We start from the raw sequence: 27,277 nt of genomic DNA, 5'->3' as shown, positions 1-27,277 counted from the left end.
TGGACGTTCCGAACTCAATGGAAGTGACAGATCGAGGAGATTTCGCTCCGTTGGTATTGATTTTATGAGTTCGTATGGAGATCAACGGTGAGATTCTTTCAGTTGATTGATGGGTACAAAAGCCACAAATCTAGTAAGTTGTATAGGGTTGCAGAGAGTGTTGAAACAGGTGGAGCTCTAGTTGACACTTTGGCAAGGGGTACAGGTAGACAGAATTTGCAAGTTGTTCAGGCGCAAAACAAGGGCAAATATGGAAAGAAGCGAGTGACTTTCATTTGAATTTGGTGAGTGGCAATGATCTCTCAGAGCTGGCTGTGACAGAAGGAAGGATGGAGCCACGTCATATCGTACAGCAGCGATGAGTAGTATGGGACACCCTAGGTGGGCGTGTGCGCTATGCTAGTTTAGTGATGGCGGTAACAAAAGCATTCCTAGAAGGGATGTGGGCCATGCGGTAAGGTGTGGTGGATACACAAAGACGGGTGATTGCAAAGAGACATCATCAACGGTTTTCTTCAAGGTGGTTTGCAAATTTCAAGCCAAGGTGGAGATTGTTGGGTTTGGGTGTCTTGTATTTTGTGGGTCCATGTAATTATGGTTTTTAGATTGTATTTGTAATTGAAACAAGGTTTGGGTCAATTACTAGTACTAGGGTAAAATTGTAATTACATTGGGATTAGGGTTTTAGGTTTCCCTATAAATAGTCTCTGTGGGATAACCTATAAGCATCAATCCCTGTAGGGAATTGGGAAACCCATTCTAAGGATAAAGATGGGGGGCAAGCAAAGGGTGGCACTTTGTGGGTGTGAGAGTGGTGTGTGGTTTCCTGGAAATAGTGAAACTTCGTTTCTCTCGGGTGGACATAAGCAGGGTTTTGCCGAACCACGTTAAATCCCTCGTGTGTTTTGCTTTTGTTCTTGGACAATGATGGGGGGCAAGCAAAGGGTAGCACTTTGTGGGTGTGAGAGTGGTGTGTGGTTTCCTGGAAATAGTGAAACTTCTTTTCTCTCGGGTGGACGTAGGCAGGGTTTTGCTGAACCACGTTAAATCCCTCTTGTGTGTTTTGCTTGTGTTCTTCTCTGTTCGTGGTTGTGCATCCATTATCCCTAACATAGCCTACCTTGGATGAAGCCCTTTTATACCATTTTGTCACCTTTCTGTTTTGAGTTACCACTGTGAAATCCAGCCCAAACCCTAACCCGAAAACCCTGTTGTCTGTAGGTCTGAAGACCCGAAGTGAAGGTAGAAGGCAGGTATGGGCCATCTCAATAGAAGACATGGTGTTTGACCCAAAACCTATGGAGATTGATGATGGTGTTCCATACTTAGAAACCTTGTCTGAGTTGGAGAAGAAACTGCACATTGATGAAGGAGAGCCTGGTTGTTGGACCTAAAGCCTATTTGGACATGGTTTGAAGGCATCCCTCTATGTTAGGTAAGTTGTTTGAGGAGTTGTGAGAAGCCCATCCAAAGATATTGAAGATAGGACCCTTATTTCCCTATTCTGGAGTTGCTGACATGGTTGGTCGACTGATTGGTTGACTGGCCAGTCGACCAATACTTATTGTAAGGTCAAAATTGGAAACCCTTGTATTTTTAGGAGTTTTTGTGCTATTTGAAGAGGGGAACTCCGTGTTTTTCACTCACAATTAGTTCTAACCCTCTGGAGAATGTGGGAAGAACCCTAGGACCTCTTCTCCAAAGCCAAGGAAGATCCTCAAGCATCCGTTCGAGTTTCTTCATCGATGCTTCTTCTAAAAAGGTTAGTAATCGAATCGTTTCTTCTTTGATCTATTCTCTCTTCTATTCTTCTGATCTCTTGATTATGAGAACGGTATTACACTATTGTAATGGCCTCTTCTCAGATTCTCTTAGCCCTATAGTTATCCCCCAATTCACTTTATGTTCTTGAAGTTCTTGAAGCCATATGGCGATGATTCTTAAAATTGACTTTACCTAAGATCTTAATCACTCCTTCACTATTTTCTAATGATCTTGGTGATTGTGGGAAAGGTCTCACACCAATGTTACAATCTTTCCTTCCATCCCCATAATTGTTGGGTAGATCCCTAATTTCCTTTTTACCATGGGAAACCAAAAGTGGGTGATTTTGGGAGGAAACCCTTGGGTAACCCTCATGAGAGGGTATCCAAATTGGGGAACCCTAATCCTCCTTTATTTCGATGGATCCTCCCTAACACCTTTCTTGATTGTAAATTCTCTACTTCTCTTTACCTAGGGTGAATCTTTATTCTCCCTAGTCTTTCCGTGGGATACACGGATTCTAGTTGTATGATTGGAAATTGTTTCTTTTGATTTTATTTGAAACCTTGTTTTCTCTCATTGCTATACCCTTCCCAACACCATTCTTGATTTTGAAATATCAATTTCTCTTTACCTAGGGAGAATCTTTATTCTCCCTAATCTTTCCATGAGAGCCATGGACTATATACAATGAAACCCTAATCCTATGGTTCAATTAGGATTCTACTTTTTAACCATGTGTTTGATGCTTAGACCTTCATAGATAGTCTTAGTATGTTTTTAGGAAACTCTCTTTTGAATTTCGGAACAATCGAACTTCAAACGAAGAAATTATGACCAAATTAAGGTTTTATACCCCATACTGTTCCATTGGTCAACTAACCCAATCGACCAACCAAGCTGCCAACAGTAATAGTAGCTTGTTTCTTCATCCGATTCGATCCGTTTGACTTTTAATCTTCTAGGGCTTATTCCTAATGATTGTTATATGCTTGTTTAGGGTTGATTTGCTAGTCTTGGACCTATTCCTGTTGTTCTTCGGAAATTCTTCGACAATTGTTTAAGGTAAGGATGGTTGATCCCTAATAACCTAATATACATGTTTACTTGTAATTGAATTAGATTACATAATCATTACTACTGTCATATTAGATTCATATAATTGTATTGCTGCTGTAGTTTCTTCAACTGCAGTAGTACATTTTTTTATTTTTTTTGTTTAATGGGACTTATTGGAAAATGCCATGTCAGCATTTGCCACATCAGCCTCCATTGGTTTTGATGAAAACAAACATGAATTACTAATGGATATATTGAGTTATGTTATTTTAGTTCAAGATGAGAACAAGTGGACCAACTCCAAGTGAAAGCCATATGCTCATGCTCAACCCAAGATCATACGAAGATGGACATGAAGATGATCATGAAGAATGGAGTACAAGAAGACTCAAGAACTTCAATGATCAAGACTTAGTTGGAATTAGGACTTAGGACACTCTCGCATACGTGCATATGTAAATATATTGAAAATATGTAATTCATGTCACTATACTGACCTAGGACATAGTAGAAAGGTGTATGTGGCTTAGGTTTGACCAAAAAGTCCAAAAACCCAAGCCAAGTCCAAGTCCCAAACTAAGACAACAAAACTGTGCCAGACGGATGACCGTCTAGTTTGCTCACAGTAAAACTAAGTCACAGATTGCTAGACGGTCGACCGTCTTGTTTTACTTAGCCAAAATGACCGTCTAGATGGACGACCATCTGGGCTGAAAATAGGACAAAAATTATGTTCATTTTCTATCCGTTGGGGATTGGGTTTAGGCACTTAAAGGTACTCTATATAAGTCAAATTCACCTCATTTGAGAGGGTTGAACTCCACACTTGATCAACTACTCCCCAAGTGATCTCAAGCTCTCAAATCACAAGCAAACAATTGTGCTTTGCCTCTCACTCTCTCCCAACCTTGAAGAAACATACCAAGGTGTTTACTAAGCTTTTGGAAGCCAAGCTTGAGGTGATTGAAGGAGTCGGTGGTGCATGCATTTCATATATTGAGCATACAACTCTCATTGCATCACATTCACACAAGAGGTAAAGTGTCACACCTCTTGTAAGGTAACATCCTTCCTTTGTAACTGTTTCAATTCTAGTCTAGGTTGATAGATTAGAATTGGTCATTGGGTGCTCTTACCCATGAACAAAGATTGCTTGGGTGCTCTTGGCCGTGAACAAAGATTGTTTGGGTGCTCTTGCCCGTAAACAAAGATTGTTAAGGGGTGCTCTTGCCCGTAAACAAAGATTGTTAAGGGATGCTCTTGCCTGTAAACAAAGATTGTTAAGGGGTGCTCTTGCCTACATGCTAAACAAAGATTATAAAGGGTTCTCTTGCCCCGTAAAAAGATTATTGTAAGGGTTTGATCTACCCATTGTATTGAAAGAGAATCAATAGTGGAATATTCTCTTGAGGCCAAGAGAGGAGTGGACGTATACTTATATAGTCGAACCACTATAAATCATGTGTTGTGGTTGTTTGCTATTGTTTAAATTCGGTTGAGTTTTCAATTTACCTTGTATTTCCACACAAACCGAAAAATTGGGACGTTGCAACCTAATCACCCCCCCCCTCTAGGTTGCACCAACAAGGCTTTATTAAGCCGGGGGATGGGATATTAATATGCCTCAGCGAGAATCGAACGCACGACCTCTTCACTAAAAGGTGTTGGTTTCAACCACTAGAACAGTTCTGCGTTGGCAGTATATGTTTATATGATTCAATTATTATTTTAGTTATGTGTGAATTATTACTTACTTATGTCTTGTATTATCAATTGTGCTTGTGATTGACTGATTTGGGAATGTGATTGCCTAGGTTGTGATTGGGGAATGGGGAATGCCCTTTTGATGTTTTTGTCATTGGACACTAGTGGAGGTGGTATGGGACGCATTCCTATGGTGCCCCTTGATGCTTTCCCTGATTACTGGTTGACATACCTAGGGCATGTCTAGAAGTGTTTGGCTAGGATGTCCCCATTATATTAGACCCGATTGAAAGGGAATTGAGACTGAGCAACCCGTGGTAGCAATGGGGATTTGTGGGCGCTCAAGACTGGTGAGTTATATCTGTGAGAGGACATAGATAACATTATGGGGGCCATTCAATTTGTATGATTACAATAGTGGAATGTGAGCCCATAGAAGCTCATGGTTGGTATCCAACCAGTGTGGAGCCATGGGAACTACCTGTTAACTAGATGTGGATGACCAATAGGGTTGATGAGTCCATAGTCCGAGTTGGTTGGAACCATAGGATACGCTGACTCTAGGGAGAAGGATACCGAAAAGAATCCCGAGAGGGGAGGAATGGAAGTATCTGAATCTAAGTTGATATAACTAAGTAGAAGACTTGCATTTGGCTAGGCTTAACCCTAACATGCACCAGTACTCATACCAAATGGAGGTGTGAGAGAGTGTTGACCTAAACTCCAGCCAAGGATTGTCTGAGAGGGATGCAGGACCCATTGCCAACCGGAGAACCCAAGATACCGAGATGGTTGAGAGAGAGTGATTTTGGACCCTACTCAGAGGAGTATGGTGCTATGACTTAAAGCATGTCTACCAATAAAAACCATCATACATAGAGTTAAAAGCATATCTGCATTGTTTGTTTCATATCATATTGCATTCGGTATGAATTGTTATCATGTGTTATTATGTTATTATGGAATGATCTGCCTTGCTGAGTTCTTTTGAACTCTTTCCTTTTTGCAACATCTTTATTAGACTTATATACAGGTAGTGTTGATTATGATGGTCAATATTATGAAGACCACGTTGATGATTCTTATTGTACCCAAAGTACTAGTTATGGTGACTACGATGGTGAAAATTACCAGTATGAGACTGATGCTTATCAGGAATAGTTCAACTCTTGCACTTGAGTGCCAACGATGGGACATCGTCTCATTCTCTTTTTGTTCTTTGCAGATTCGATGAAACCTTAGTAGTCTGTTTTCCCTTTCATTTTGGGAACCGTTTGTAATCTTTCTTTTGCTTTTGATCTACTTTTCCGTTGCTACTGTAGAGTATATTTCTGCTACACTCTACATTTGATTTATTCTATTGGTATCATTTTCCGCACTCTGATTGTATTCTTGAACCTTATCTTGATCTTTTGATTAATATAGTTAACTTTGATTTAATCTTGTTATTGATTATATTATTGTAAATGTGGGAGGATGATTTCCTTGAATACTGGATCTTCGGGGCTATGGATCACACACTCGGGTATTCCAGATAGGGTACCAATTGGGTGGATGTGACAATCACCACCAGCCTGCTGGGGCAAAACATGCACACACACGCCCTACAAAAGAATATACAGAAAACCCTCTAGAAAACTGTGACAACAAAGCAAAGATATTTTATATGCAATAGCAATTAAGGTTAAGAAGCTCCAAAACTGCCACGCATTACATTCTAATGTGAGATTCAGCTAGGATTATCAGTACTGGGATAGATAGTGACAACCCCCAAACAACCCCCCCCCCCCCCAAAAAAAAAAAAAAAAAAAAAAAAAAAAAGAGAAAAAAAACCACCTGCAGGTCTACTTTTACATTCATTTAATTGATCACATTTTGGACATGTATTTACCAAGTACCTGATACATTAATCTGAAGTAAATTAATGCTTCTACAATCGAGAAAAGGGAATTTGCAAAGAAATGTTGAAGACACTAAAAGAATGTGTAATTTTTCACTTCCAGTCTGTTAATCCAACAGACAACCGTATGTTGCACAAGAATAAGAATAGAAACAATGAAAACAGACAACCTTATGACACTTTTGACAAATACAATATCTCACACACACACACACACACCAAGGAGAGTACAAGTAAACTCAAAATCACAAAAGAAAATGGGGGAATCAATGACTTCAAACCACACACAAAAATTTGAAACTGCTTGCTGGCCTTTCACCTATAACTTCAGCAGAACCTCTGTTTATAGCTTCCTCTACTAGAACTATTAGCTATTTCTTTACATGGGACTCCGGTACCCAACAGTGCCTAGAATTGGCATTTGGTAGGTGAGGGGACTCTTTCTTGCTGACCTCTCTGATGATGATGAGACTGATGACTGTTTCAGCTCTCCAACTGTTAATGCACCTAGAATTGGTTGATCTTCAGGACTGATCCATGAACCCCGTCGTCTCTGTGCTGACTCAGTGCCATATGTGGATAGACTAGCTTGTATGGTAGGTTTTGTTTCAGGACACACCAACCAGTTCGAAAGGCTGGCATCAACAGCAGTTTCTTGCTTTGTAGGCCTAGAGTTACAGACACTTTGGCTGGATTTCAAAGGTGATACCTTGAAAGTTGGCTCTGGATTGAAGGGTGTCTGGTTTTCTTGCTCAGTGTTGTCACTTTCCTTCTGATTCTTTAATTGAACTGCTGCTGGTCCTGGTTTCGCCTTAGCAGCTTTCCACTGTGACAGATTCTCAACTGGGTTCAGTACCGAGTGAACATTTTTGTTCATATCTCGAGCATTCTGGTTGAATGGTGGTGTTTTTAGCTCCCCTTCAGCTGAACCAGACTCTGAAGACTCTCTTCTACGTTCTCCTGCTTCATCATCTTCTTCGTCATAGTATCCATCGTCTTCATCATCATCATCATCTTCGTCATCGTCATCCAGATCGCTTCCTGAGGAGTATATATATTCATCCTCGTCGCTGCAGTCCCAGCAATTTTGGTATCTGTGGTTTGGGGGGAAAGATACCAAGCTTGATGCGGCAGAATCATCATCAGAAGCCGACAGGCTTGGTTTTGCCCTCTTCTCTTCTTTATTACTGCTTTCTTTTGCTTCATCCTTCTCCCATGAATAATTTGTAGCTTCAGGAGCTGATACGCTCTCGTATGTTTTCACGTTCAAATCGAATGTGACTTTCTTTCTGGTGCTGAAGCTCAATTGTTCCGTTGCCTTATTATCCCTACACAAAAATTGGGGGAAAAGAAAAAAAGGTGAGTCATCTATAGGACAAGAATCAGAAACACCCCAGAAACCAGATCAAAATCCTGAGCTAACCTCTGTTCTAAGACGGAGTTAATGGGTGTTTCCTTGCTTTCTTGGTTCAAAGTGAAAGCTGGTTTCAGAGGTTCATAGCTTCCATGTCTCTGCAACAAAACCCAATACCTAAGTTTACTCCAATTCATCTAGAGAAAATGAAGATCAAATCAATAAAACCTCAAATATCAAAAGGGGCTTATAGTTACCTGATCTCCAGGGAGAACTCTGTGTCTACGGCGGCGCTTGCGATCCTTGTTCTTAGAACAACCACCAAAACAGGCAAGAAAGCACCCCATTAGAAGAGGCTCTCCTAGGTTTCAGAACCCAAACTGTCTCCCCGTGAAGAAGATCCCTCAAAGGGTCTTCATGCCTCTAAGTATAAGAACTAGAAACAGGGGCACTCTAAAGTCTCCAAGAGCAAAGCTTTATCAAGAAAAGGAAGTTACAAAGGGTGGATAACAAAACGGTAAGTGAATCTGAAATAATATTGCACTTCCCAGTTCCCACCGTGGGGCTTTAAAAATATGACCGTTAAAGAGTTAATAGTGGGATGGACTTCGTGGTGGGCTCCAGAAGTTCCATTTCAATAAAGAAAGCAGGTGACGCCCTACAGCCGTACGTGGGGTTTTGAGTGGCTCATAACTGGCACCAGTCTCATTTTCGTAGGATTGGAATCCGAGACTGAATGGGCCCCTAGAGATAAAAAGACTTTTCAACCGTCTGATCTAAGAAAGACACGTGATCTTAGGCTGTCCAAATTGACAAAGCAAGAATTAAAACCCATATGATAACAAAGTACTGATGTCATAATAAACCAGGTATATCTGCTTTGAAAACAAAACAGTCTTGACCGTTTATAAAGACCAAAACTTCTTCCTTTTTTTCTTTTTTTTCTTTTTTTTTTTTTTTTTGTATAAAGGGACTTTATTAAACTGGGGATAGGGATATTAATATGCCTCAGTGAGGGTCGAACTCACGACCTCTTCACTAAGAGGTGTTGGTTTCAACCACTAAAACAGCTCTGCATTGGTCAAAGTACATTTTTTTATCGGTTTGATAAAACTTGCTTTGAAGTAAACATATTATCAACAAGATTTTAATAGATTTCTGATGTTTACAATGTAAAATTTTGTAAAAACTTCGAGACCGGTTTAATGTTAGTCAAAATTATTTCTTGAAGTAAAATATTTTTATAATTTTTATTTGGGATAATTACTATTGCCCCCCTGTACTTTGATTTTATTACTAATGTATCCCCTGTATTTTGTAAAATTACTAATCCAACCTTTAACTTTGTCTATAATTACTAATGCCCCCTACTGTTAAGTTTCGTTAGTTTACTGATGATGTGGCATCTCCATATTTTTTAAAAATCCCAAAATACCCTTTTACTTATCTCTTTACTTATTTACCCTTTTGTCAAGTTACAGTAATACCCTTAATTAATTGTAGAGAAAAAAATAATCATAATCTGTTTTACTCTTAAAAAAATCACCAAAATAAAGAAATAATAATTGAATAAAATTAAAATAGAAACCGAAGAGGAGGGAAGATAGAATTCAACTCAAGTTTGGAAACTGAATATCACCTACTTCGTTAATTCCTTCTCTGGCAAGATTTTGTGATTTCGTCAATGGTGGGTTAGTAAAGTGGTAAAAATTCTAAACTCCCATGGGGAGGTGTTACGTTCTTTTCCAATATTAAAAAAGCACTAGTCCCCCCCCCCCCCCCCCCCAAAAAAAAATTTGTGGTTTCCTTCCCTACGTATGCTAGAGGAGAAGGTGGGAAACCAAATCGAATTTGAATTTTGTCAATTTCTTTAATTCAAATAAATAAGTTTAGTGAAGGTGGAAAACCAATATTTTTTAAATTCAAAATAAATGAAGTTAGGGTAAAATTGACATTTAATCTGGTTTTTATAAATGGGGTAGTATCGTTTTTCGATTTCTTAATTTTAATGAAGGACAAAGTGGACATTACATATTCAAACTTAACGGCTACTTAACACCGTTATAAGGAAGGGGGCAACAGTAATTTTGTAAAGAACAGGGTTTTATTAGTAATAAAATCAAAGTACTGGGGGGCAACAGTAATTATCCCTTTTTATTTTTATTTAAAAAATCATCTAAAACAAAACCTTCTTATCAAAAGGTTTTAAACTTCTTATTTTTTTTTAGAAATTATTTTTCGATGAATTATCAAGTAAGTCTAAAAATCTCTTCTTTTTTTTTTCTTCTTAAATCTCTATTGTTTAGTAGAAAAGCAATAAACAACCAACGGGGGTTGGTCCAAGGGGGTAGGGTTTTTTTTTTTTTTCTTATGTTCTGTTTTTCTACCTTTGGGGTGCAAAAAATCCCCTGGGGGCCCCCCCCCCCCCCCCCCGGATTGGAATGAAAACCCAAGAGATTGAAGACCAAATATTAAGTTTTCTTGGAATTTCAAAATTGTGTCTGGATCCACGTTCTCGTTCCACCACCAAAGCTCTACCGGGGTGATTCCACAATCACTAGGAAAGGCGTTCCACCACCAAAGCTCTACCGGGGTGATTCCATAATCACTAAGAAAGGAAATTATTTCCACAACCCAAATGCGAAAGTGATCTAAAGCAAAGGAAGGAAACCTCCTAATTACAGGGGTGATTCCAAGTTTTCTTGGAATTTCAAAATTTCACGTTCTCGTTCCACCACCAAAGCTCTACCGGGGTGATTCCAAGTTTTCTTGGAATTTCAAAATTTCACGTTCTCATTCCACCACCAAAGCTCTACCGGGGTGATTCCAAGTTTTCTTGGAATTTCACGTTCTCGTTCCACCACCAAAGCTCTACCAGGGTGATTCCACAATCACTAGGAAAGGAAATTATTTCCACAACCCAAATGCGAAAGTGATCTAAAGCAAAGGAAGGAAACCTCCTAATTACAGGGGTGATTCCAAGTTTTCTTGGAATTTCAAAATTTCACGTTCTCATTCCACCACCAAAGCTCTACCGGGGTGATTCCAAGTTTTCTTGGAATTTCACGTTCTCGTTCCACCACCAAAGCTCTACCAGGGTGATTCCACAATCACTAGGAAAGGAAATTATTTCCACAACCCAAATGCGAAAGTGATCTAAAGCAAAGGAAGGAAACCTCCTAATTACAGGGGTGATTCCAAGTTTTCTTGGAATTTCAAAATTTCACGTTCTCGTTCCACCACCAAAGCTCTACCGGGGTGATTCCACAATCACTAGGAAAGGAAATTATTTCCACAACCCAAATGCGAAAGTGATCTAAAGCAAAGGAAGGAAACCTCCTAATTACAGGGGTGATTCCAAGTTTTCTTGGAATTTCAAAATTTCACGTTCTCGTTCCACCACCAAAGCTCTACCGGGGTGATTCCAAGTTTTCTTGGAATTTCAAAATTTCACGTTCTCGTTCCACCACCAAAGCTCTACCGGGGTGATTCCACAATCACTAGGAAAGGAAATTATTTCCACAACCCAAATGCGAAAGTGATCTAAAGCAAAGGAAGGAAACCTCCTAATACGGGGGGTGATTCCAAGTTTTCTTGGAATTTCAAAATTTCACGTTCTCGTTCCACCACCAAAGCTCTACCGGGGTGATTCCACAATCACTAGGAAAGGAAATTATTTCCACAACCCAAATGCGTTCCACCACCAAAGCTCTACCGGGGTGATTCCAAGTTTTCTTGGAATTGCAAAATTTCACGTTCTCGTTCCACCACCAAAGCTCTACCGGGGTGATTCCACAATCACTAGGAAAGGAAATTATTTCCACAACCCAAATGCGTTCCACCACCAAAGCTCTACCGGGGTGATTCCACAATCACTAAGAAAGGAAATTATTTCCACAACCCAAATGCGAGAGTGATCTAAAGCAAAGGAAGAAAACCTCCTAATTACAGGGGTGATTCCAAGTTTTCTTGGAATTTCAAAATTGTGTCTGGATCCACGTTCTCGTTCCACCACCAAAGCTCTACCGGGGTGATTCCACAATCACTAGGAAAGGAAATTATTTCCACAACCCAAATGCGAGAGTGATCTAAAGCAAAGGAAGGAAACCTCCTAATTACCGGGGTGATTCCACAATCACTAGGAAAGGAAATTATTTCCACAACCCAAATGCGAGAGTGATCTAAAGCAAAGGAAGGAAACCTCCTAATTACCGAGGTGATTCCACAATCACTAGAAAAGGAAATTCCCAAATGCGAGAGTGATCTAAAGCAAAGGAAGGAAACCTCCACCTCCTAATTACCGGGGTGATTCCACAATCACTAGGAAAGGAAATTATTTCCACAACCCAAATGCGAGAGTGATCTAAAGCAAAGGAAGGAAACCTCCTAATTACCGGGGTGATTCCACAATCACTAGGAAAGGAAATTATTTCCACAACCCAAATGCGAGAGTGATCTAAAGCAAAGGAAGGAAACCTCCACCTCCTAATTACCGGGGTGATTCCACAATCACTAGGAAAGGAAATTATTTCCACAACCCAAATGCGAGAGTGATCTAAAGCAAAGGAAGGAAACCTCATAATTACCGGGGTGATTCCACAATCACTAGGAAAGGAAATTCCCAAATGCGAGAGTGATCTAAAGCAAAGGAAGGAAACCTCCACCTCCTAATTACCGGGGTGATTCCACAATCACTAGGAAAGGAAATTATTTCCACAACCCAAATGCGAGAGTGATCTAAAGCAAAGGAAGGAAACCTCCTAATTACCGGGGTGATTCCACAATCACTAGGAAAGGAAATTCCCAAATGCGAGAGTGATCTAAAGCAAAGGAAGGAAACCTCCTAATTACCGGGGTGATTCCACAATCACTAGGAAAGGAAATTATTTCCACAACCCAAATGCGAGAGTGATCTAAAGCAAAGGAAGGAAACCTCATAATTACCGGGGTGATTCCACAAAAGGGGAAAGAAAAACCCAAAGAGAGGGGGGAGAGAAGCAAAGGAAGGGAACCCCCCCCCCCTATTACCGGGGTGATTCCACAATCACTAGGAAAGGAAATTATTTCCACAACCCAAATGCCGTGTGGAAAAAAAAAATGGAAGAGTGATATAAAGCAAAGGAAGGAAACCTCCTAATTAACCTATATTCGGTAACCACCCTAATTGTGAGTTTCCAGATTTGCCTTTGGGCATTTAATTTATTAATTATATTAATAAATTTCAATTGTGTCCCAGACATTAACATCCACAAATCATACTGGCAAAATGGGTTGTGCAACCGGTGATATACCTGCACGCGTGAGCCCCAAACTAGAAACCTACCTTCCCAGAATGGCACATCACTCAAAGAAACATATCAAATAAGCATTAGTATAACACAGTGTCCTAGGTTTATTTTAACTCATCAGACTAAAGGTGTCTCGATCCCTTTGAGAGATCACCTTCTTGTCCTTAAAATGTTCACTACTGTAACACATACAATTGGCGCCAGCAAACACTTTTTTGGGTGCAATTGAATCAAACATTTCCTTTAGCCCCAGACCACCATTACACTTAGGATTGACTCCTTTCCCGATAGTGCCCCTTTAGGTCGAATCTATCATGACCATAGGTAATACCCCAAAGTAGCCACATCAACACTTCATTTCATGATGTCGTCGAAAGTCACTAAGAACACTAATGAACCATAAGGTCCAGGACTCACACAATGAGAAGAGCAAGGATCCATCATCTCATTTCCAACGATCGCTAAGCATACATAGTATGATATACGTGCTATGGTGGAGCATTCTACATACAATAGAACGTATGTCCATCTCAACACCATACATGTCTTAGTCTAGTCACAACCTCTTGTGCCTAACCCGAGTTTCTTTATTGTCACCACCCTAGCGCCACATAAAGTACTCGCACCTGACTCCTATAGGCAACATGAACAGTGAGAACATTCATGTCGATTCTCTTCTCAATAGAGCAACTCATCTTGATTCCAAATCAAGGCGACATCATGATTATGAATTGACCTACACAAAGTCATTCACAATCCATTTCATCTCTGCTCGCCTCCAAGGCGCCAGAGGCGAATGCTTGTGTGAGTGAGCCATTCTCTTGCCCATTAACATATCTTGTATTATGCTAGAAGAACACAATCACACAGAAAGTGAATAAAATAAATGCTAGAATGAACTCATATTACTCAATAATAAGAAAGTTTTGGTGCAAAAGTAAGTCACAATCTACGCAAGCCCAAGGATTTTACATAAGAAATAAAAACATCTTTGGCTATAGGTTTGGTAAGAGGGTCAGCTACCATCTGACTAGTAGATATGTGCTTAAGTACAACTTTCTTCCTTGATATAATGTCTAACGAAGTGATATCTCAACTGTATATGTTTGGTCTTCCCATGATACTTGGGGTCCTTGACATAGCTAAGAGTTTTCGTACTATCACAGTAGACAAGGGCAGCCGCTTTGGATGTCATCACAATTCCAGTATGTTGAAGGAATTTTCTCAACCAAACAACCTCTTGAACCGCAGCTTGAGCATGTCACATACTCTGCTTCCATGGTCGAGAGGGATATACAAGTCTGCTTCTTGCTACACCACGAAATGGCCCGCCATTCAGCAAGAAAGCATATCCAGAGGTTGATTTGCGCTCATCAATGTCTCCAGCCCAGTTGGCATCGCTATAGCCAACTAACTACAAATCCGATCCTTGGTAACATAGTATGTGGTTACTTGTTCCTCTGAGATATCTCAATATCCTCTTGACTATTTTTTAGTGCTCTATGCCTTGGTTTGATTGGTACTGACTAACCAAACCCACTGCATAACAAATATCCGGCCTAGTACACATCATAGCGTACATAAGGCTACCCACTGCATTGGAATATGGAACTCTTCCCATCTTGGTTTTCTCCTCTGGAGTCTTAGGACCCATATCAAGGCTCAAATGCAAACCCTTCTCCACTAGAGTATCAATTGGTTTGCAGTTGTGCATCTGGTATCTCGTCAAGACATTGTCAATATAGGTCCTGAGATAAACCCAGTAATCTCTTTTGCCTATTTCTAACAATCTTGACACCAAGCACATAGCTTGCTTCACCCATGTCCTTCGTATCAAATACGAAGGACAACCATTTCTTAATGGTTTCCAATAGCTCCTTGCTATTGCTAGCCATAAGTATGTCATCTATATATAGTGTCAGAATGACATAATTACCATCAAATCTCTTGGTGTAAACACAGTGGTCTTCCTCAAGCATGGAAAACCCATTTTCCATTATAGCTTGGTGGAAGCGCACATTCCACTGTCTAGATGCTTGCTTTAAGCCATATATGGACTTCTTAAGCTTGCACACTTTGTGCTTAAGTCCATTAGTTTCAAAGCCTTGAGGTTGATCCATATAGATCTCTTCCTCAAGTTCTCCATTAAGAAAAGCAGTTTTTACATCCATCTGATAAAGTTCCAAGTCCAACTAAGCAACAATGGCTAGTATGAGGCGGATTGAGGCAAACCTAACCACTGGGGAAAAATTTTTCTCATAATCAAAGCCCTCTTGTTGGGAGTAGCCCTTAGCCACTAAACGAGCCTTGAATCTCTCAATAGATCCATCCGCCTTTCTCTTGATCTTGAGAACCCACTTGTTCCTAATTGCCTTTCAGCCCGGCGGCTAGTCAACCAAGTCCCAGACATGGTTAACTTTCATCGACTCCAACTCTTCCTCTATTGCTTTCAACCATTCCTTTGAGCTTGACCCTACAAGAGCTTCCTGCACGCTCTTCGGTTCATGCTCATCGACTGAAGTCATCTCACAGTCAATCTCTTCAGGAGTTACCATGTAGGCTTCATCCTCTATGTCAAAACGTCGACGAGGAACTAGCCCACGCCCACTACGACACAAGTGCATGTCAGATTGCTCACCCTCTGAGGTAACTATCACATCTGCACTCCCACTCCCACTAGGATCTTCTAGATGAACCCCAGGTTCATTATCCAGAATCTGAATCCCTTGAGTGACAAGACCACTATCTTGTATTTCAAAGAATTCCGATGATTCTTTGTTAACTCCTGAAAGAGATGGAAAATCATTCTCCAAGAATGTTGCATCCCTAGACTCAAGTTCCGTTCTCCTCTCACTCTCATCTAGTCCAATGAAGACATGGCCCTTTGAGGGTTCAGAATATCTCACAAAGATACACTTTCTTCCTCTGGGTCCAAGTGTAACAACCCCAGTATTTCTAACCCGGGATCCGTATTGCAGGTTCGAGAACCCGAAGGTCTAGTCGGGTAAATTTGTGGAGTGTCCGGATAGAAGTCCGTGATCCATACCTTGAACCCATGGATCTGGATTCTCTGACTAAAGAGCCTGCCTTGCTTGATAGTTGGACTTCTGGAAGGCAAGTGATGTCTGGAGATGTCCGGAATGAGGGTAAGATCTCCCCCATGTCTTCTTTAGGGCTAGGTTGTACTTGGACATCAACCCCCTAGCAAAGCACCCTTGTATGGCAAAATACATGGGGGCGGTTGCTACCAAGCGACCGCTTGGTTCTGGTTGCTGGATTTTGGCCTATTTTTCCCCCTGACTCCTATAAATAGGAACCCTTGCCTATTTTATGAATATTTTATTCATGGTTACTGTTTTTGGAGGTTAGACGGCTGTGGAGAAGTGCTGAAAGTAGATCTGAAGTGTTGTTAGAGTCCCAGAAGGTTCTAATGTCATTCATAGTCAATCTAGTTGAGGTAAGTGATTCCCTGTTCACTTATGCTTCACCACTTGCTATGATAAAAGTAGATTTGTGTTTTCCTTTGGTTGTTCTTGATCCTTCTATTGCATCGCCTACCTTTTTGTTAATCTTGGTGAGATCATATCCGAAAACAAAACCCTGCTTTCGTGAAAAGGGCTGATCTAATCAAGAGGGAGGTTTCTAGATAACCAATTTGATGTCTTTGTTTAGGTTTAGTATCACCCGTGGTTATGGGAGTAATAGATTTGAGATTTGGACTATGATCATTCAAAATTCGGATTGAAAACGGATGATCAAAAGCTTGAGTTTCGGATTGAAACTCTCTGTTTTTGGGGCGGTCACTAATGGCGGTCGCTCAACCTAAGCGACCGGCACGAGCGACCGGTTGGTTTCCAGTAACCAAATGACTTTTGGTTTTGATCCAATTTGATTCATTTGACTTATACCTTATTGTAACCCTGTATATAGGTGTCCTCTGTTTGAAGAGAAAGTTTTATAATTGTTTATGGATTACTTTTTACGGTCAAATTACTTATATGTAGGTAAGGGCATACAATCCTATCTTTATGAATTGACTTGAACATGCTAGTCCAGTGTCTGTTAGTATTGATCTTTCATTTTATATGTTGTTGTAATCATGTTTCACATGCTGATCTTGTTATATGACTATTGTTTGTATTGTTTATTCATGCACTTTGTCAATTATGAATGTGATATGATGTTGGTTGATAGTACGTGGTTCTGATGGAATAGGTATTCTATTTGGATATCTTAGCTTGGGATATCAGAAGGTTGTGGTATGGGACACATGCCTGCTGATGTCTCCAGCACTGTCATAACTACTGGATGACATACTTAGGTAGAGTCTAGAGTTGCATGGCTAGGTATCCCACATGCTACTACCCTTTCGGTAGGGGAATTGAAGCCGGATGACCCGTGATGACAGTGATGTGACGATGGTCCACTGTTAGTCATATAAATGGTAGGGTTGCATATGTTAGGGTTGGGCTCATGGACGTCCAAGGAACGAACCGGGTGTCGTGAGGAGTCACGAGAGCATTCCGCCCCAATAATATGTGGATGACCATAGGGTTATGGAATGGAGTCCAATAGGGGTAGCCAGTCCGTGAGGGTTCTTATTCCTAGGTTGCTAGACAGGTTGCTAAGTCTTATTCCTAGGTTGCTAAGGATCAACTGAGGATGTCAACCAAGTTGGTTGGTGCCCCAAGTCCAGCTTGGGATGGTCATCTTGCTTAGACTTCATGTTGGGGGGTGTGTGTTGTTGGGGGGGGTAGTTTTTCTTTTTTTTCCCAACGGGGGGGGGGGGGGCGCTCCCCCAGTATGTAACATGTATGACCTTGCATTGGATTAGAAACCCCGACATGCGCTAGTACTCATGCCAATGGTCGTGGTGAGAGAGTGTTGACTTTACCCCAACCATGGTTTGAGAGCCAGGTGTGGACTTTCCATTTTACCCAAGATCCCTACAAAGGTAACCAGTCCTTGCCGGATCAAAGTGACTAAACTTACCTAGAGGAGGGCTAGTGTATATCTTAAAGCATGTCAACTATTAGAGACTTGCATAGTTAGGTCTTAGTGGTATTCATATTTTGCATTCATACATATCATTTATGCATTGCTGATTGGTTTGCCATATGGATGGGAATTGTTATTGTTCTTACTGAGTTCTCCAGAACTCATTCCTTTATTTGTATATGTTTTATTAGTCTACGCAGATGGAGGAAATGTGTTGGAAGATGGATTGGTTTCCTATGAAGGAACCTTCCCGTATGAAGAAGATGTAGCACTGACAATGGGAAATGGAGATAGCCTGTGTGGGAGCTCTTGTGAGTGCATGGTATGCGCTTATCACACCCATTGATGGGCGTAGGAGACAGGTTGCCAGACAGTTTGCTCAGTGAATGGAGAAGAACTGGAGAACCCATTTTTTTGAAATTCATGAAAAACATTACTTAGCTTTAGAAAAAGAAACTGGAAAGAAAATAATTTGATTCTTTTTTATTGCTTCCGCTGAACTCGTATTCTTTTGATTTATTATTCTTTCATTGATTATTTTATTGAAGTATTTGGACTCCTATAATCCTTTAATTCATTAGTTGAACTATTCTTGCTCTTGATTGTCTTTATTTGTATTTATTATTGTTGATAGACTAAAACCGTGGATATTGTGACAGATCACTCCCACGGGTTGTCGGGTGGGTAACCGAGACCGGCGGGTGGGGTGTAACACCAAGCTTTCCATATTGGTGAGAAGTAGAGTGAACATATACTGCACATCCCCATGCACGCAAGTATCTCAAATGTGGCTTCCTTCCGGTCCACAACTCATATGGTGTGAAACCCAGCCCTAACCTAACCCTGACCTTGACCCGATAACCTGGTTGTTTTTAGGTCCAAAGACCCAGAGTAAAGGAAGAAGCCAACTATGGGTCATCTCAATAGAAGACATGGTGTTTGACTCTGAACCCAAGGATGTTGATGATGGAGTTTCATACTTGGAAGTATGTGCAGATTTGGAAAGGAAGCTGCACCTATCTGAAGATGAGATTAGTTGAAGGACTTGGTTTGAAGGTATTTCTACACACTAGATATGTCACTTGATGTGTGTGCAAAAGCCCATAAGGTTTAGAGCCCATTTGATCCTTCAATTCCCTGATTGTTCCTTGCTGTCTGCCTTGGTCGACTGTTGGTCGACTGGGCCAGTCGACCAAGCACTCGACCAAAGGATTGTTAAATCCTAGAAAATGTAATTTTAGGGTTTTTCACTTATATTTAAACCCTACTTCGTGTTTTTTTGTTACGGCTGCCTCCTAAACACTTTTTGAACGTGAGAAGACCTCTCCGAAACTCTCTCTGGTGATTTTGAAGACTCCTCTGCAGATCTGAAGCCTCTCATCTCTAATCTGACAATTCAAGGTTAGTAATCACTTCGACATTACGAATTTCTTTTCTTCGATCTTGTTCTTGATTGAGATTAGGAAGAAGATGCCGCATTCTTGCAACCATCTATTCCATGATCTCATTCTATTCTTTGAGATCTATGATCATCGTCATGATCTTAACCCTAGCATGATTAAGTTCTTGAAACCCTGACCTTGTATGATCTTTCTGGAAACCCTTGGTAACCTCCCATGCGAGGGAAACCTCATGAGTAATATTTATGTTAATCTAAACTTGATTATTCTATGATTTCTTGTTATTTTCTTGATAGCAATCATTCCCTTTCATTCTGTGATCATAACCTTTTCATGGGGGCCATAAAGGTTGAAACCCTAGTTTCTTGGGTCAAATAAAGAACCCATAGTTTGACCATGATTTGATGCTTTTATCTTCCCAAATGATTCTAATACATCCTAGGAAGTTCCCCTTCGAATTTCGGATCAATCCGACTTCAAACGAAGAAGTTATGACCAAAACAGTTTTCACTTTTCCGTACTGACTCCCTTGGTCGATTGGGCTAGTCTACCAAGCACTCGACCAATGATGTCAGTAGCTTCGTTTTTTGCCCGATTTGATTCATTTGCTCTCTAATCTTTTAGGCATCTTTCCTAATGTTGTATCTATGCTTGTTAGGAGTCTATTTGCTAAGTTTGGAGTTGCTCTCTTTGATCTTTGGATTATCTTCGGCGATAATCAAAGTAAGGACAGTTATTTCATAATAACATAGATCGTATACTCTCTGGTTTCTACTTTAAGAAACTATGAGTTTGTTTACTGTTCTTGTATCTTATACTTCTGATATACTATTATAAGTACAGTAGTACTTGTTTATGTATTCTTTTTCATTATTCAAGTATATGAAATGCTTATTACTGCTTGATCGGATTATGCTTTTACATTCTCTTTTATATGATGAATTGTTGGTTGTGTATGTCATGACTGATCTGGGAATGTGTTTGATTAGGTATGGTTTGGGATTGGGAAGTGTCCTTTTGACGCTTCTGTCCTTGGACATCGGAGGGAATAGTATGGGATGTTCTCCAAAGATGCCCATCGACGCTTTCCCGAATCATTGGTTGTCATACCTAGGGCTTTCTAGCAGTGTTTGGCTAGGATGTCCCTGTTATATCAGACCCGAATCGGAAGGGTATTGAGACCGAACGACCCGTGGTAGCAATGTGATTCACGAGCGCTTAAGACCGGTGAGTTATATCCATGAGAGGACGGGAATCATATTGTGGGGGCCATTTATTGGAGGGTTGCATATGTCTAGACTTGGGCTCATGGGCGCTCGAAACCGGTGAGTTATATCCGTGAGAGGACATGAGAGCTTCCCGTTTACCATATGTAGATAACAAATAGGGTTGATGAGTCCGTATTTGAGAGAGTCGGATACGCTGACTCTAGTGTGAAGGATACCGGAAAGGATCCCGAGAGGGGAGGAATGGAAGTATCTGGATTTGAGTTGATGTAGTAGATGTAACTGAGTAGATGACTTGCATTGGGCTAGACTTTACCTTGACATGCGCCAGTACTTAGACCAATGGTGATGTGAGATAGCGGTGACTTAACCCCCAGCCATGGATTGTCCAAGAGGGATGAAGGACCCACTACCAACCGGCGTTGTGTGATTGACCTACCCAAAGAAGTACGGTGTTATGATTTAAAGCATGTCTGCCAATAGAGACCAGCATACATAGAGTTTAGATGCATACATACATTATTTGTTTCATACTGCAATGCATCTTGTTGTGTTCTGATATATGTATTTATGTTGTTCTGAGTTAACTTGCCTTTCGAAACTCATTCCTTTTTGTACAATCTTTTGTTAGACTATTCTACAGGTATTGATTACTATGACGGACAGTACGATGAAGTGCAAGCCGATGAAGCGTACTACACGCAAGGTGTTGGCAACAATCAAGATTACTCTGATGATCCCGTAGGCGATCACATTGCGTACTACGATTATATGCAATGTAGAGTTGGAGCATCTCTGTTGGACTGACGAAGTCCACTATTTTGAAGATGTCATCTATAGGATAGAAGACTCTTAAGTTTAGTTTGACTTTCTTATTTTCTATTGATTTGGTTGTAATTATTTTTAGACTTACATACTATGTTCCGTTGTATCTGTGGAGTGAGTTTCCGCTTCTCTCTACTTCTTTTGATATCTTCGGAGATCTGGTATCATTTTCCACACTCTGATTATATTATTTATTCATTTCTTGTTACTTTGTTTACCTGCCTATTATGATGTTATTGTATATGTGGGAGGATGTTTTCCTCGATTCTTGATCTTCAGGGCTGTGGATCACACTCCCGGGTATGCCAGTTAGGGTACCAGCTGGGGGGATGTGACATATGGTGTGGAAGGAACCAATTTGGTTGGAACTCTATTGAGGATATAGGCCGCAGTTAGCAAAGCATCTCCCCAATAAGAGATGGGTAGATTTTCCTGCGCCATCATGGATCTCACCATGTCTAGCAAGGTTCTATTCCTCCTCTCAGCAACCCCATTTTGTTGTGGAGTCCTTGGAATAGTAAGTTGTCTAGATATCCCCTTTTCATCACACAACCCTTTGAACATATCGGAGAGATACTCTCTACCTCTATCCGTTCTAAGAGTTTTAATCCTTTTATCTAACTGATTCTCAACTAAGCTCATGAATTTCTTAAAACATTCTAGAGCTTCTGACTTATGAGAAATTAGATAAATGTGGCCATATCATGTATAGTCATCTATGATTGTGATGAAATAGGCCTTTCCTTTTCTAGTATGTACATCCATGGGTCCACACACATCTAAATGGATAAGTTCTAAAGGAAGAGAGGCTCTCAAAGTCTTTTTAAATGGTTTTCTAGTTGCTTTTCCTGCTAGACATGACTCACAGGTTGGCAAATCAAATAGTGAACCTTGGCCTAGGAGACCTTTTACTTGCCAACCTGTTCATCCTACCTAAGCCAATATATCCTAGCCTAGCATGCCACAAATTAGAATCAATACACACAATATTTTGGCAAAGAAAAGCACTACTAGAATTAAATGAATAATCAATTGTATCCAATACAATGAAACCATTTTGAAGAAAACCACAACCATAACTATACCACCTAGATACAAAACCAAAGAATTGTTTTCTAATACAACTCTAAAAACCATGTCTCATAAACCACTATTGTTTATGTTCCCACCTCTATTACTTTGCTTGGACCGCTGAGGTTGAGTTCTCTCTCTCTTGGGCTTGAAGCCTACACCCTTACTAGTGCTAGCTTCAGCAACAAATACTTCAGTTTGAGGGGCATCGGCCAACATCCGATCCTCATCTAGCTCAAGGTGCTTGGCAACTTGATCAAAAGTCTTGACATCATCAGCATGAGTCAAGAAGATCTTCATATGCTCCCAAGTCTTTGGCAATGACCTGATGACTGCGGAGACTTGCTCCTCATCAGTCTTTTGGCGCCCACATGCGCTCAACTCACTAATCATGTTAGACATGATGGTTATATGCTGCCTCATGGTGTGACCCTAGCGCATCTTATAACCGTCAAAGGTGAGTCCAAGTTGGCGGCCTCTTGTGGTGGAAGTCCCTCCGTACTGGAACTTCACAGCCTCCCACAAAGACTTTGCAGTCCTATGCTTCTCAAAACGAAGCATCAGGTCATCCCTCATGGAGCTCAGGATTGTAATCCTAGCTACCCGATCTTTCCTCTTCCAAGCATTGTATGTCTCAAGGTCGCTACGATGTTATGCAGTGGTACCTTCCTCAGGTGGGTTCATGGTCTGGTTTATGGTTTCCAGCATATCCTGCTCTTCCAGGAGATATTGCACATTTCGGTGTTAGAGGTCATAGTTCCTCTCATTCAGCTTATCTCCTTTAGTAAGGTCAGCAACTATGCTCTTTGTGCCAGCAATTTATTCTAGAGACATTACATACAAGGATGAGTTCAACTATTCTAGCATAAAACACAACTCATGCAACAACAAATCATACTAGCATAGTCAACCTACGGGATAAGCATTTAAACCAAAAGAGATGCTAACAAACATTCAATCAAATTCTCATGCAAACCCACATAGACTTATATACTAGTTTCATTCTATGCAAGAAACATGATTGATAGACCCATAATTAAAAACAGTTTTAATAAAATAAAACATGCAATCATGTTAATGCTATGAGGTGATTCACACAGAACACTTCTACCTCATTAGCTCCCACTAGGCCCTCAATGCTCAAACATCACATAGATTGTCGAGCCATTGATGTCCAGTAAATAGAAACACATTCAAAACTGGACAAAATCTCAGACGGATTCTGAGACGGCTCTCCGTCTGGGAATCCGTCTGGCTTTCTACAACCGGACGGTCGACCGTCTGGCCTAGACGGAAAATTCGTCTATGTCACTGTGGTTTGTCAAACCAATAGACGGACGACCGTCTAGTCCAAAGTAAAAATAGCGTTTTTCTCAATTTTTCTTGAACAAATTTTTTTTTAAAAACGGAAAATCACATTTTTTTTCACCCAAAAAATCATCCAAAAATACATGAAAAAAATCCAGCAATAAATATTAAACAAAATAATTATTATGGATTGTCAATTCATGCAAAACTTCATTAGAGAAATTCACAAGGATCCTCCCACTCGGATCTGAACCAAAACATAAGGGTTTCCAAAAACCCTATCAATTCTCCCATGGGTTTCATATTAAACCCTGAATTCTCCACAGGTTTCCATAAACCCTTGATCCTCCCATTGGATCCATACAATGAAATTAAACAATGGGGAGGAACAAAGAACCATGGGAACCAATGGCTCTGATGCCAATGTTGGTAATACTCCATGTAATTTTTAATTCCATAATTGATAAGGGAAAGATCCTTACCTGGATTTGCTTTCCCAAATATGAAGTATATGCAGTGAAAGTAAATCTGGATCCACGTTCTTGTTCCACCACCAAAGCTCTACCGGAGTGAGTCCACAATCACTAGGAAAGGAAATTATTTCCACAACCCAAATGCCGTGTGGAAAAAAGGATGGAAGAGTGATCTAAAGCAAAGGAAGAAAACCTCCTATGAGTTTCTCCTTCCTACGTTTCTTGGAGAAAGAGAGAGAGATGGAGCCACCTCTTTTCTGGAAAAACTCTCGTATGAATGAATCACTTACTTACGTGATGCGGTGGTTACAAATATATAACCTATATTCTGTAACCGCCCTAATTGTGAGTTTCAGATTTGCCCTTGGGCATTTAATTTATTAATTATATTAATAAATTCCAACAAAAATAAAAACTTCCACTTTGTATTTTGAAATCCTTAAATTATCTCCAACTAATTCTGGTTGGAGACCTTCTCTGTAAGGTACAATAGTAGAATCAATTATATAAAGGAGGCTGGACTCTCATCGCTAGAGTACAATGGATTACCATCCCACTAAAGGACTTCACAAGTTTGTTGTCATCTCCCAAAAGACTTTGAAAGTCCTCAATAAGTCGAGCCAAGAGAGAACCCATTGTAAGCTTGATACAAATACCTTGAGTCAGTCTAAGACTCTGGCGTGCCTACACATCCAAACTTGTTAAATTTGTTTTTGAGGAAACAAGTTTGTATGAACTCTTAGACTACAAGAGCATCAACTGTCATGTTGCAAGTCCAAGAGGACAAGATTCTCAAAAAAGTAGTCGAAAGGTGGCTAGGGGAATTTATAAAACACAACGAGCTAAGGTTATGAGCAATACATAACACAATAGGGACTACACAATAGGGCCATGGTTGTTCTTTGTACACCACACTTTTGTACTTTCAACCCTCCAAGTAGTATTTTATAGTGTCTCTCCTCGGAGATATTTTGAACTTTTGCTAGAAAGTTTTTGAAGTTTCTAATTTATCCAAATTGAGGCTTGACTTTTTCGCCTTGGCTTCTGTTTCTTTTTCCTGAAAACTTCTAAGGTTTCTCACTCCCGTGAGGGGTAGCGTGGATTTCCCAATGTCTTTGTCTATCTTTTTCTTTGCTCCTATGGTAGGTGAATATGTACTTTACTTAGGAGATGCTCTTTGGGATGGAGAAGCGTCCTAGTTGGCAGAGATGTGTTAAAATTTGGTATCCTCAGATAAGTGGGAAATGGGGCAAATATACAGATCTACAAGGATCCTTGGCTTCCATCCCTTCCTTTCAAATACATTAGTTCACCTCCTACTATCTATGGTCCAATATGGGTTCAATATTTGATTCTGAAAGACCACAACGGATCTGTTATGGTTTGAATTTGATTTTTGAATTCAAATTTGAATATTGTAAACGAATCTTGTACAACAGCCATGTTTATTTATAAATACATAAAACTTACCCATCTAGGCAAGCAACCTACTTATCAAAATTTGAGTTTTCTTTGCATTCTTTCATGGTATTAGAGCTAAGGTTTTGAGATTTTTTTTTTCTTCTTCCCTTTCAAACTTTTCAATGGCAGTAGTTTTCTCATGGAAACCATGATGGCGTCGTATGAACAAAGCTAGACAATCTACTTGAGATACCAATTATGGTTTTCACGGGCAACTTCAAGCAGCCTCAACAGTAGGCATGACTCCCCACAGCAACAGATCCAACCAGCTACAATGCAGCCTCAGATCATTATAAATCAAGGTTATCCATGTCAGCCGCAGTTTGGGCCCAATTCTCAAGTTCTGCATCGTAATCAATCACAAAACCAGTATGAACCACCTGGTTTAATTCTTCTTCTCCTTTATGCAATTTTAATTCTTCTTCTAGTTTAAGCTTTATGATACTGTGACAACCACAACAGAGCACAACTGGTTTATGCAATAGACTTTGTAGCAGCCACAACCACAACAAACAATGCAGCCACAACCACTACATACTCTGCAGCCACAACCACAATAGACAATGCAGCCACAACCACAACCGATTCTGCAGCCAAAACCACAACACCACTGGCTACAACAACAACAACCGCAATCTTCTCTGCAGCAACAACACTTCCAACAACAACGTGGACTATCATTTTGTTCGAGACTTGGTTCAGAACAACACCATAAAGTGCACTTTGTTCGGTCAGATGATCAAATTGCAGATGTGTTTACTAAGGGCTTAACATCACAAGCTTTCTTCAAGCATAGAGACAAATTCTTGCACTTGCCAATGCAGAGTTTGAGGGGGGATGAAAGACCATAACGGATTTGTTATGGTTTGAATTTGATTTTTGAATTCAAGTTTTTAAATTTGAATTCAAATTTGAATATTGTAAATGAATCTTGTACAACAACCATGTTTATTTATAAATACATAAAACTTATCCATCAAGGTAAGCAACCTACTTATCAAAATTAGAGTTTTCTTTGCATTCTTTCAGATTCTATGGCAGGAGTCACAATGAAATCCCTCAGTTTTCTGACTATACCAATTCTATCCAGATAAAAAATACTTTTGATTCATGGATTTGGGAAAAGACCACTCATGGTAAATTTTCTGTGAGATCTATTTACTACTAGTGTTTGGCTATGGAAAAAAAAAATCCTCTGCTGTGCACAATAGTGCAACATCACCATTTGACATGTGGCATATACTTAATAAACAACTCAGATTAAAAGACATGGTTTTAAGTGAAACTGACTGTTGGTAATACATCAAAAGTAATTCAATTCAATTAATTGATGGGGGAAAGATTCCTTACCTAGATTCGCTTTCCCTTACTTGAAGTATTCGCAGCGGAAGTCTAGATCCACGTTCTCGTTCCACCACCAAAGATTTACCGGCGAGATTCCACAAT

At 40.1% G+C, this 27,277-nt stretch overlaps 1 protein-coding gene across 1 annotated transcript; it reads right to left on the bottom strand.

Moving 5' to 3' along the window:
- Positions 1–6,484: 6,484 nt before the first annotated feature.
- LOC149022616 (uncharacterized) lies at positions 6,485–8,303 on the bottom strand. Its single transcript, XM_089147312.1, has 3 exons — positions 8,039–8,303; positions 7,851–7,939; positions 6,485–7,755 (listed from the first exon to the last, which is right to left on the bottom strand). The coding sequence occupies exons 1-3, from the start codon at positions 8,126–8,128 to the stop codon at positions 6,807–6,809; spliced, it is 1,128 nt and encodes a 375-aa protein (XP_089003438.1). The 5' UTR covers positions 8,129–8,303; the 3' UTR covers positions 6,485–6,806.
- Between the last annotated feature and the right edge of the window lie 18,974 nt (positions 8,304–27,277).

This window comes from Hakea prostrata, chromosome 3 (assembly GCF_041222555.1).
Source record: "Hakea prostrata isolate BN-2017 chromosome 3, UWA_Hpros_2, whole genome shotgun sequence".
NCBI lineage: Eukaryota > Viridiplantae > Streptophyta > Magnoliopsida > Proteales > Proteaceae > Hakea > Hakea prostrata.
Note: the sequence above shows the minus strand (reverse complement) of the source record. Positions and strands in the feature narration are given on the sequence as shown.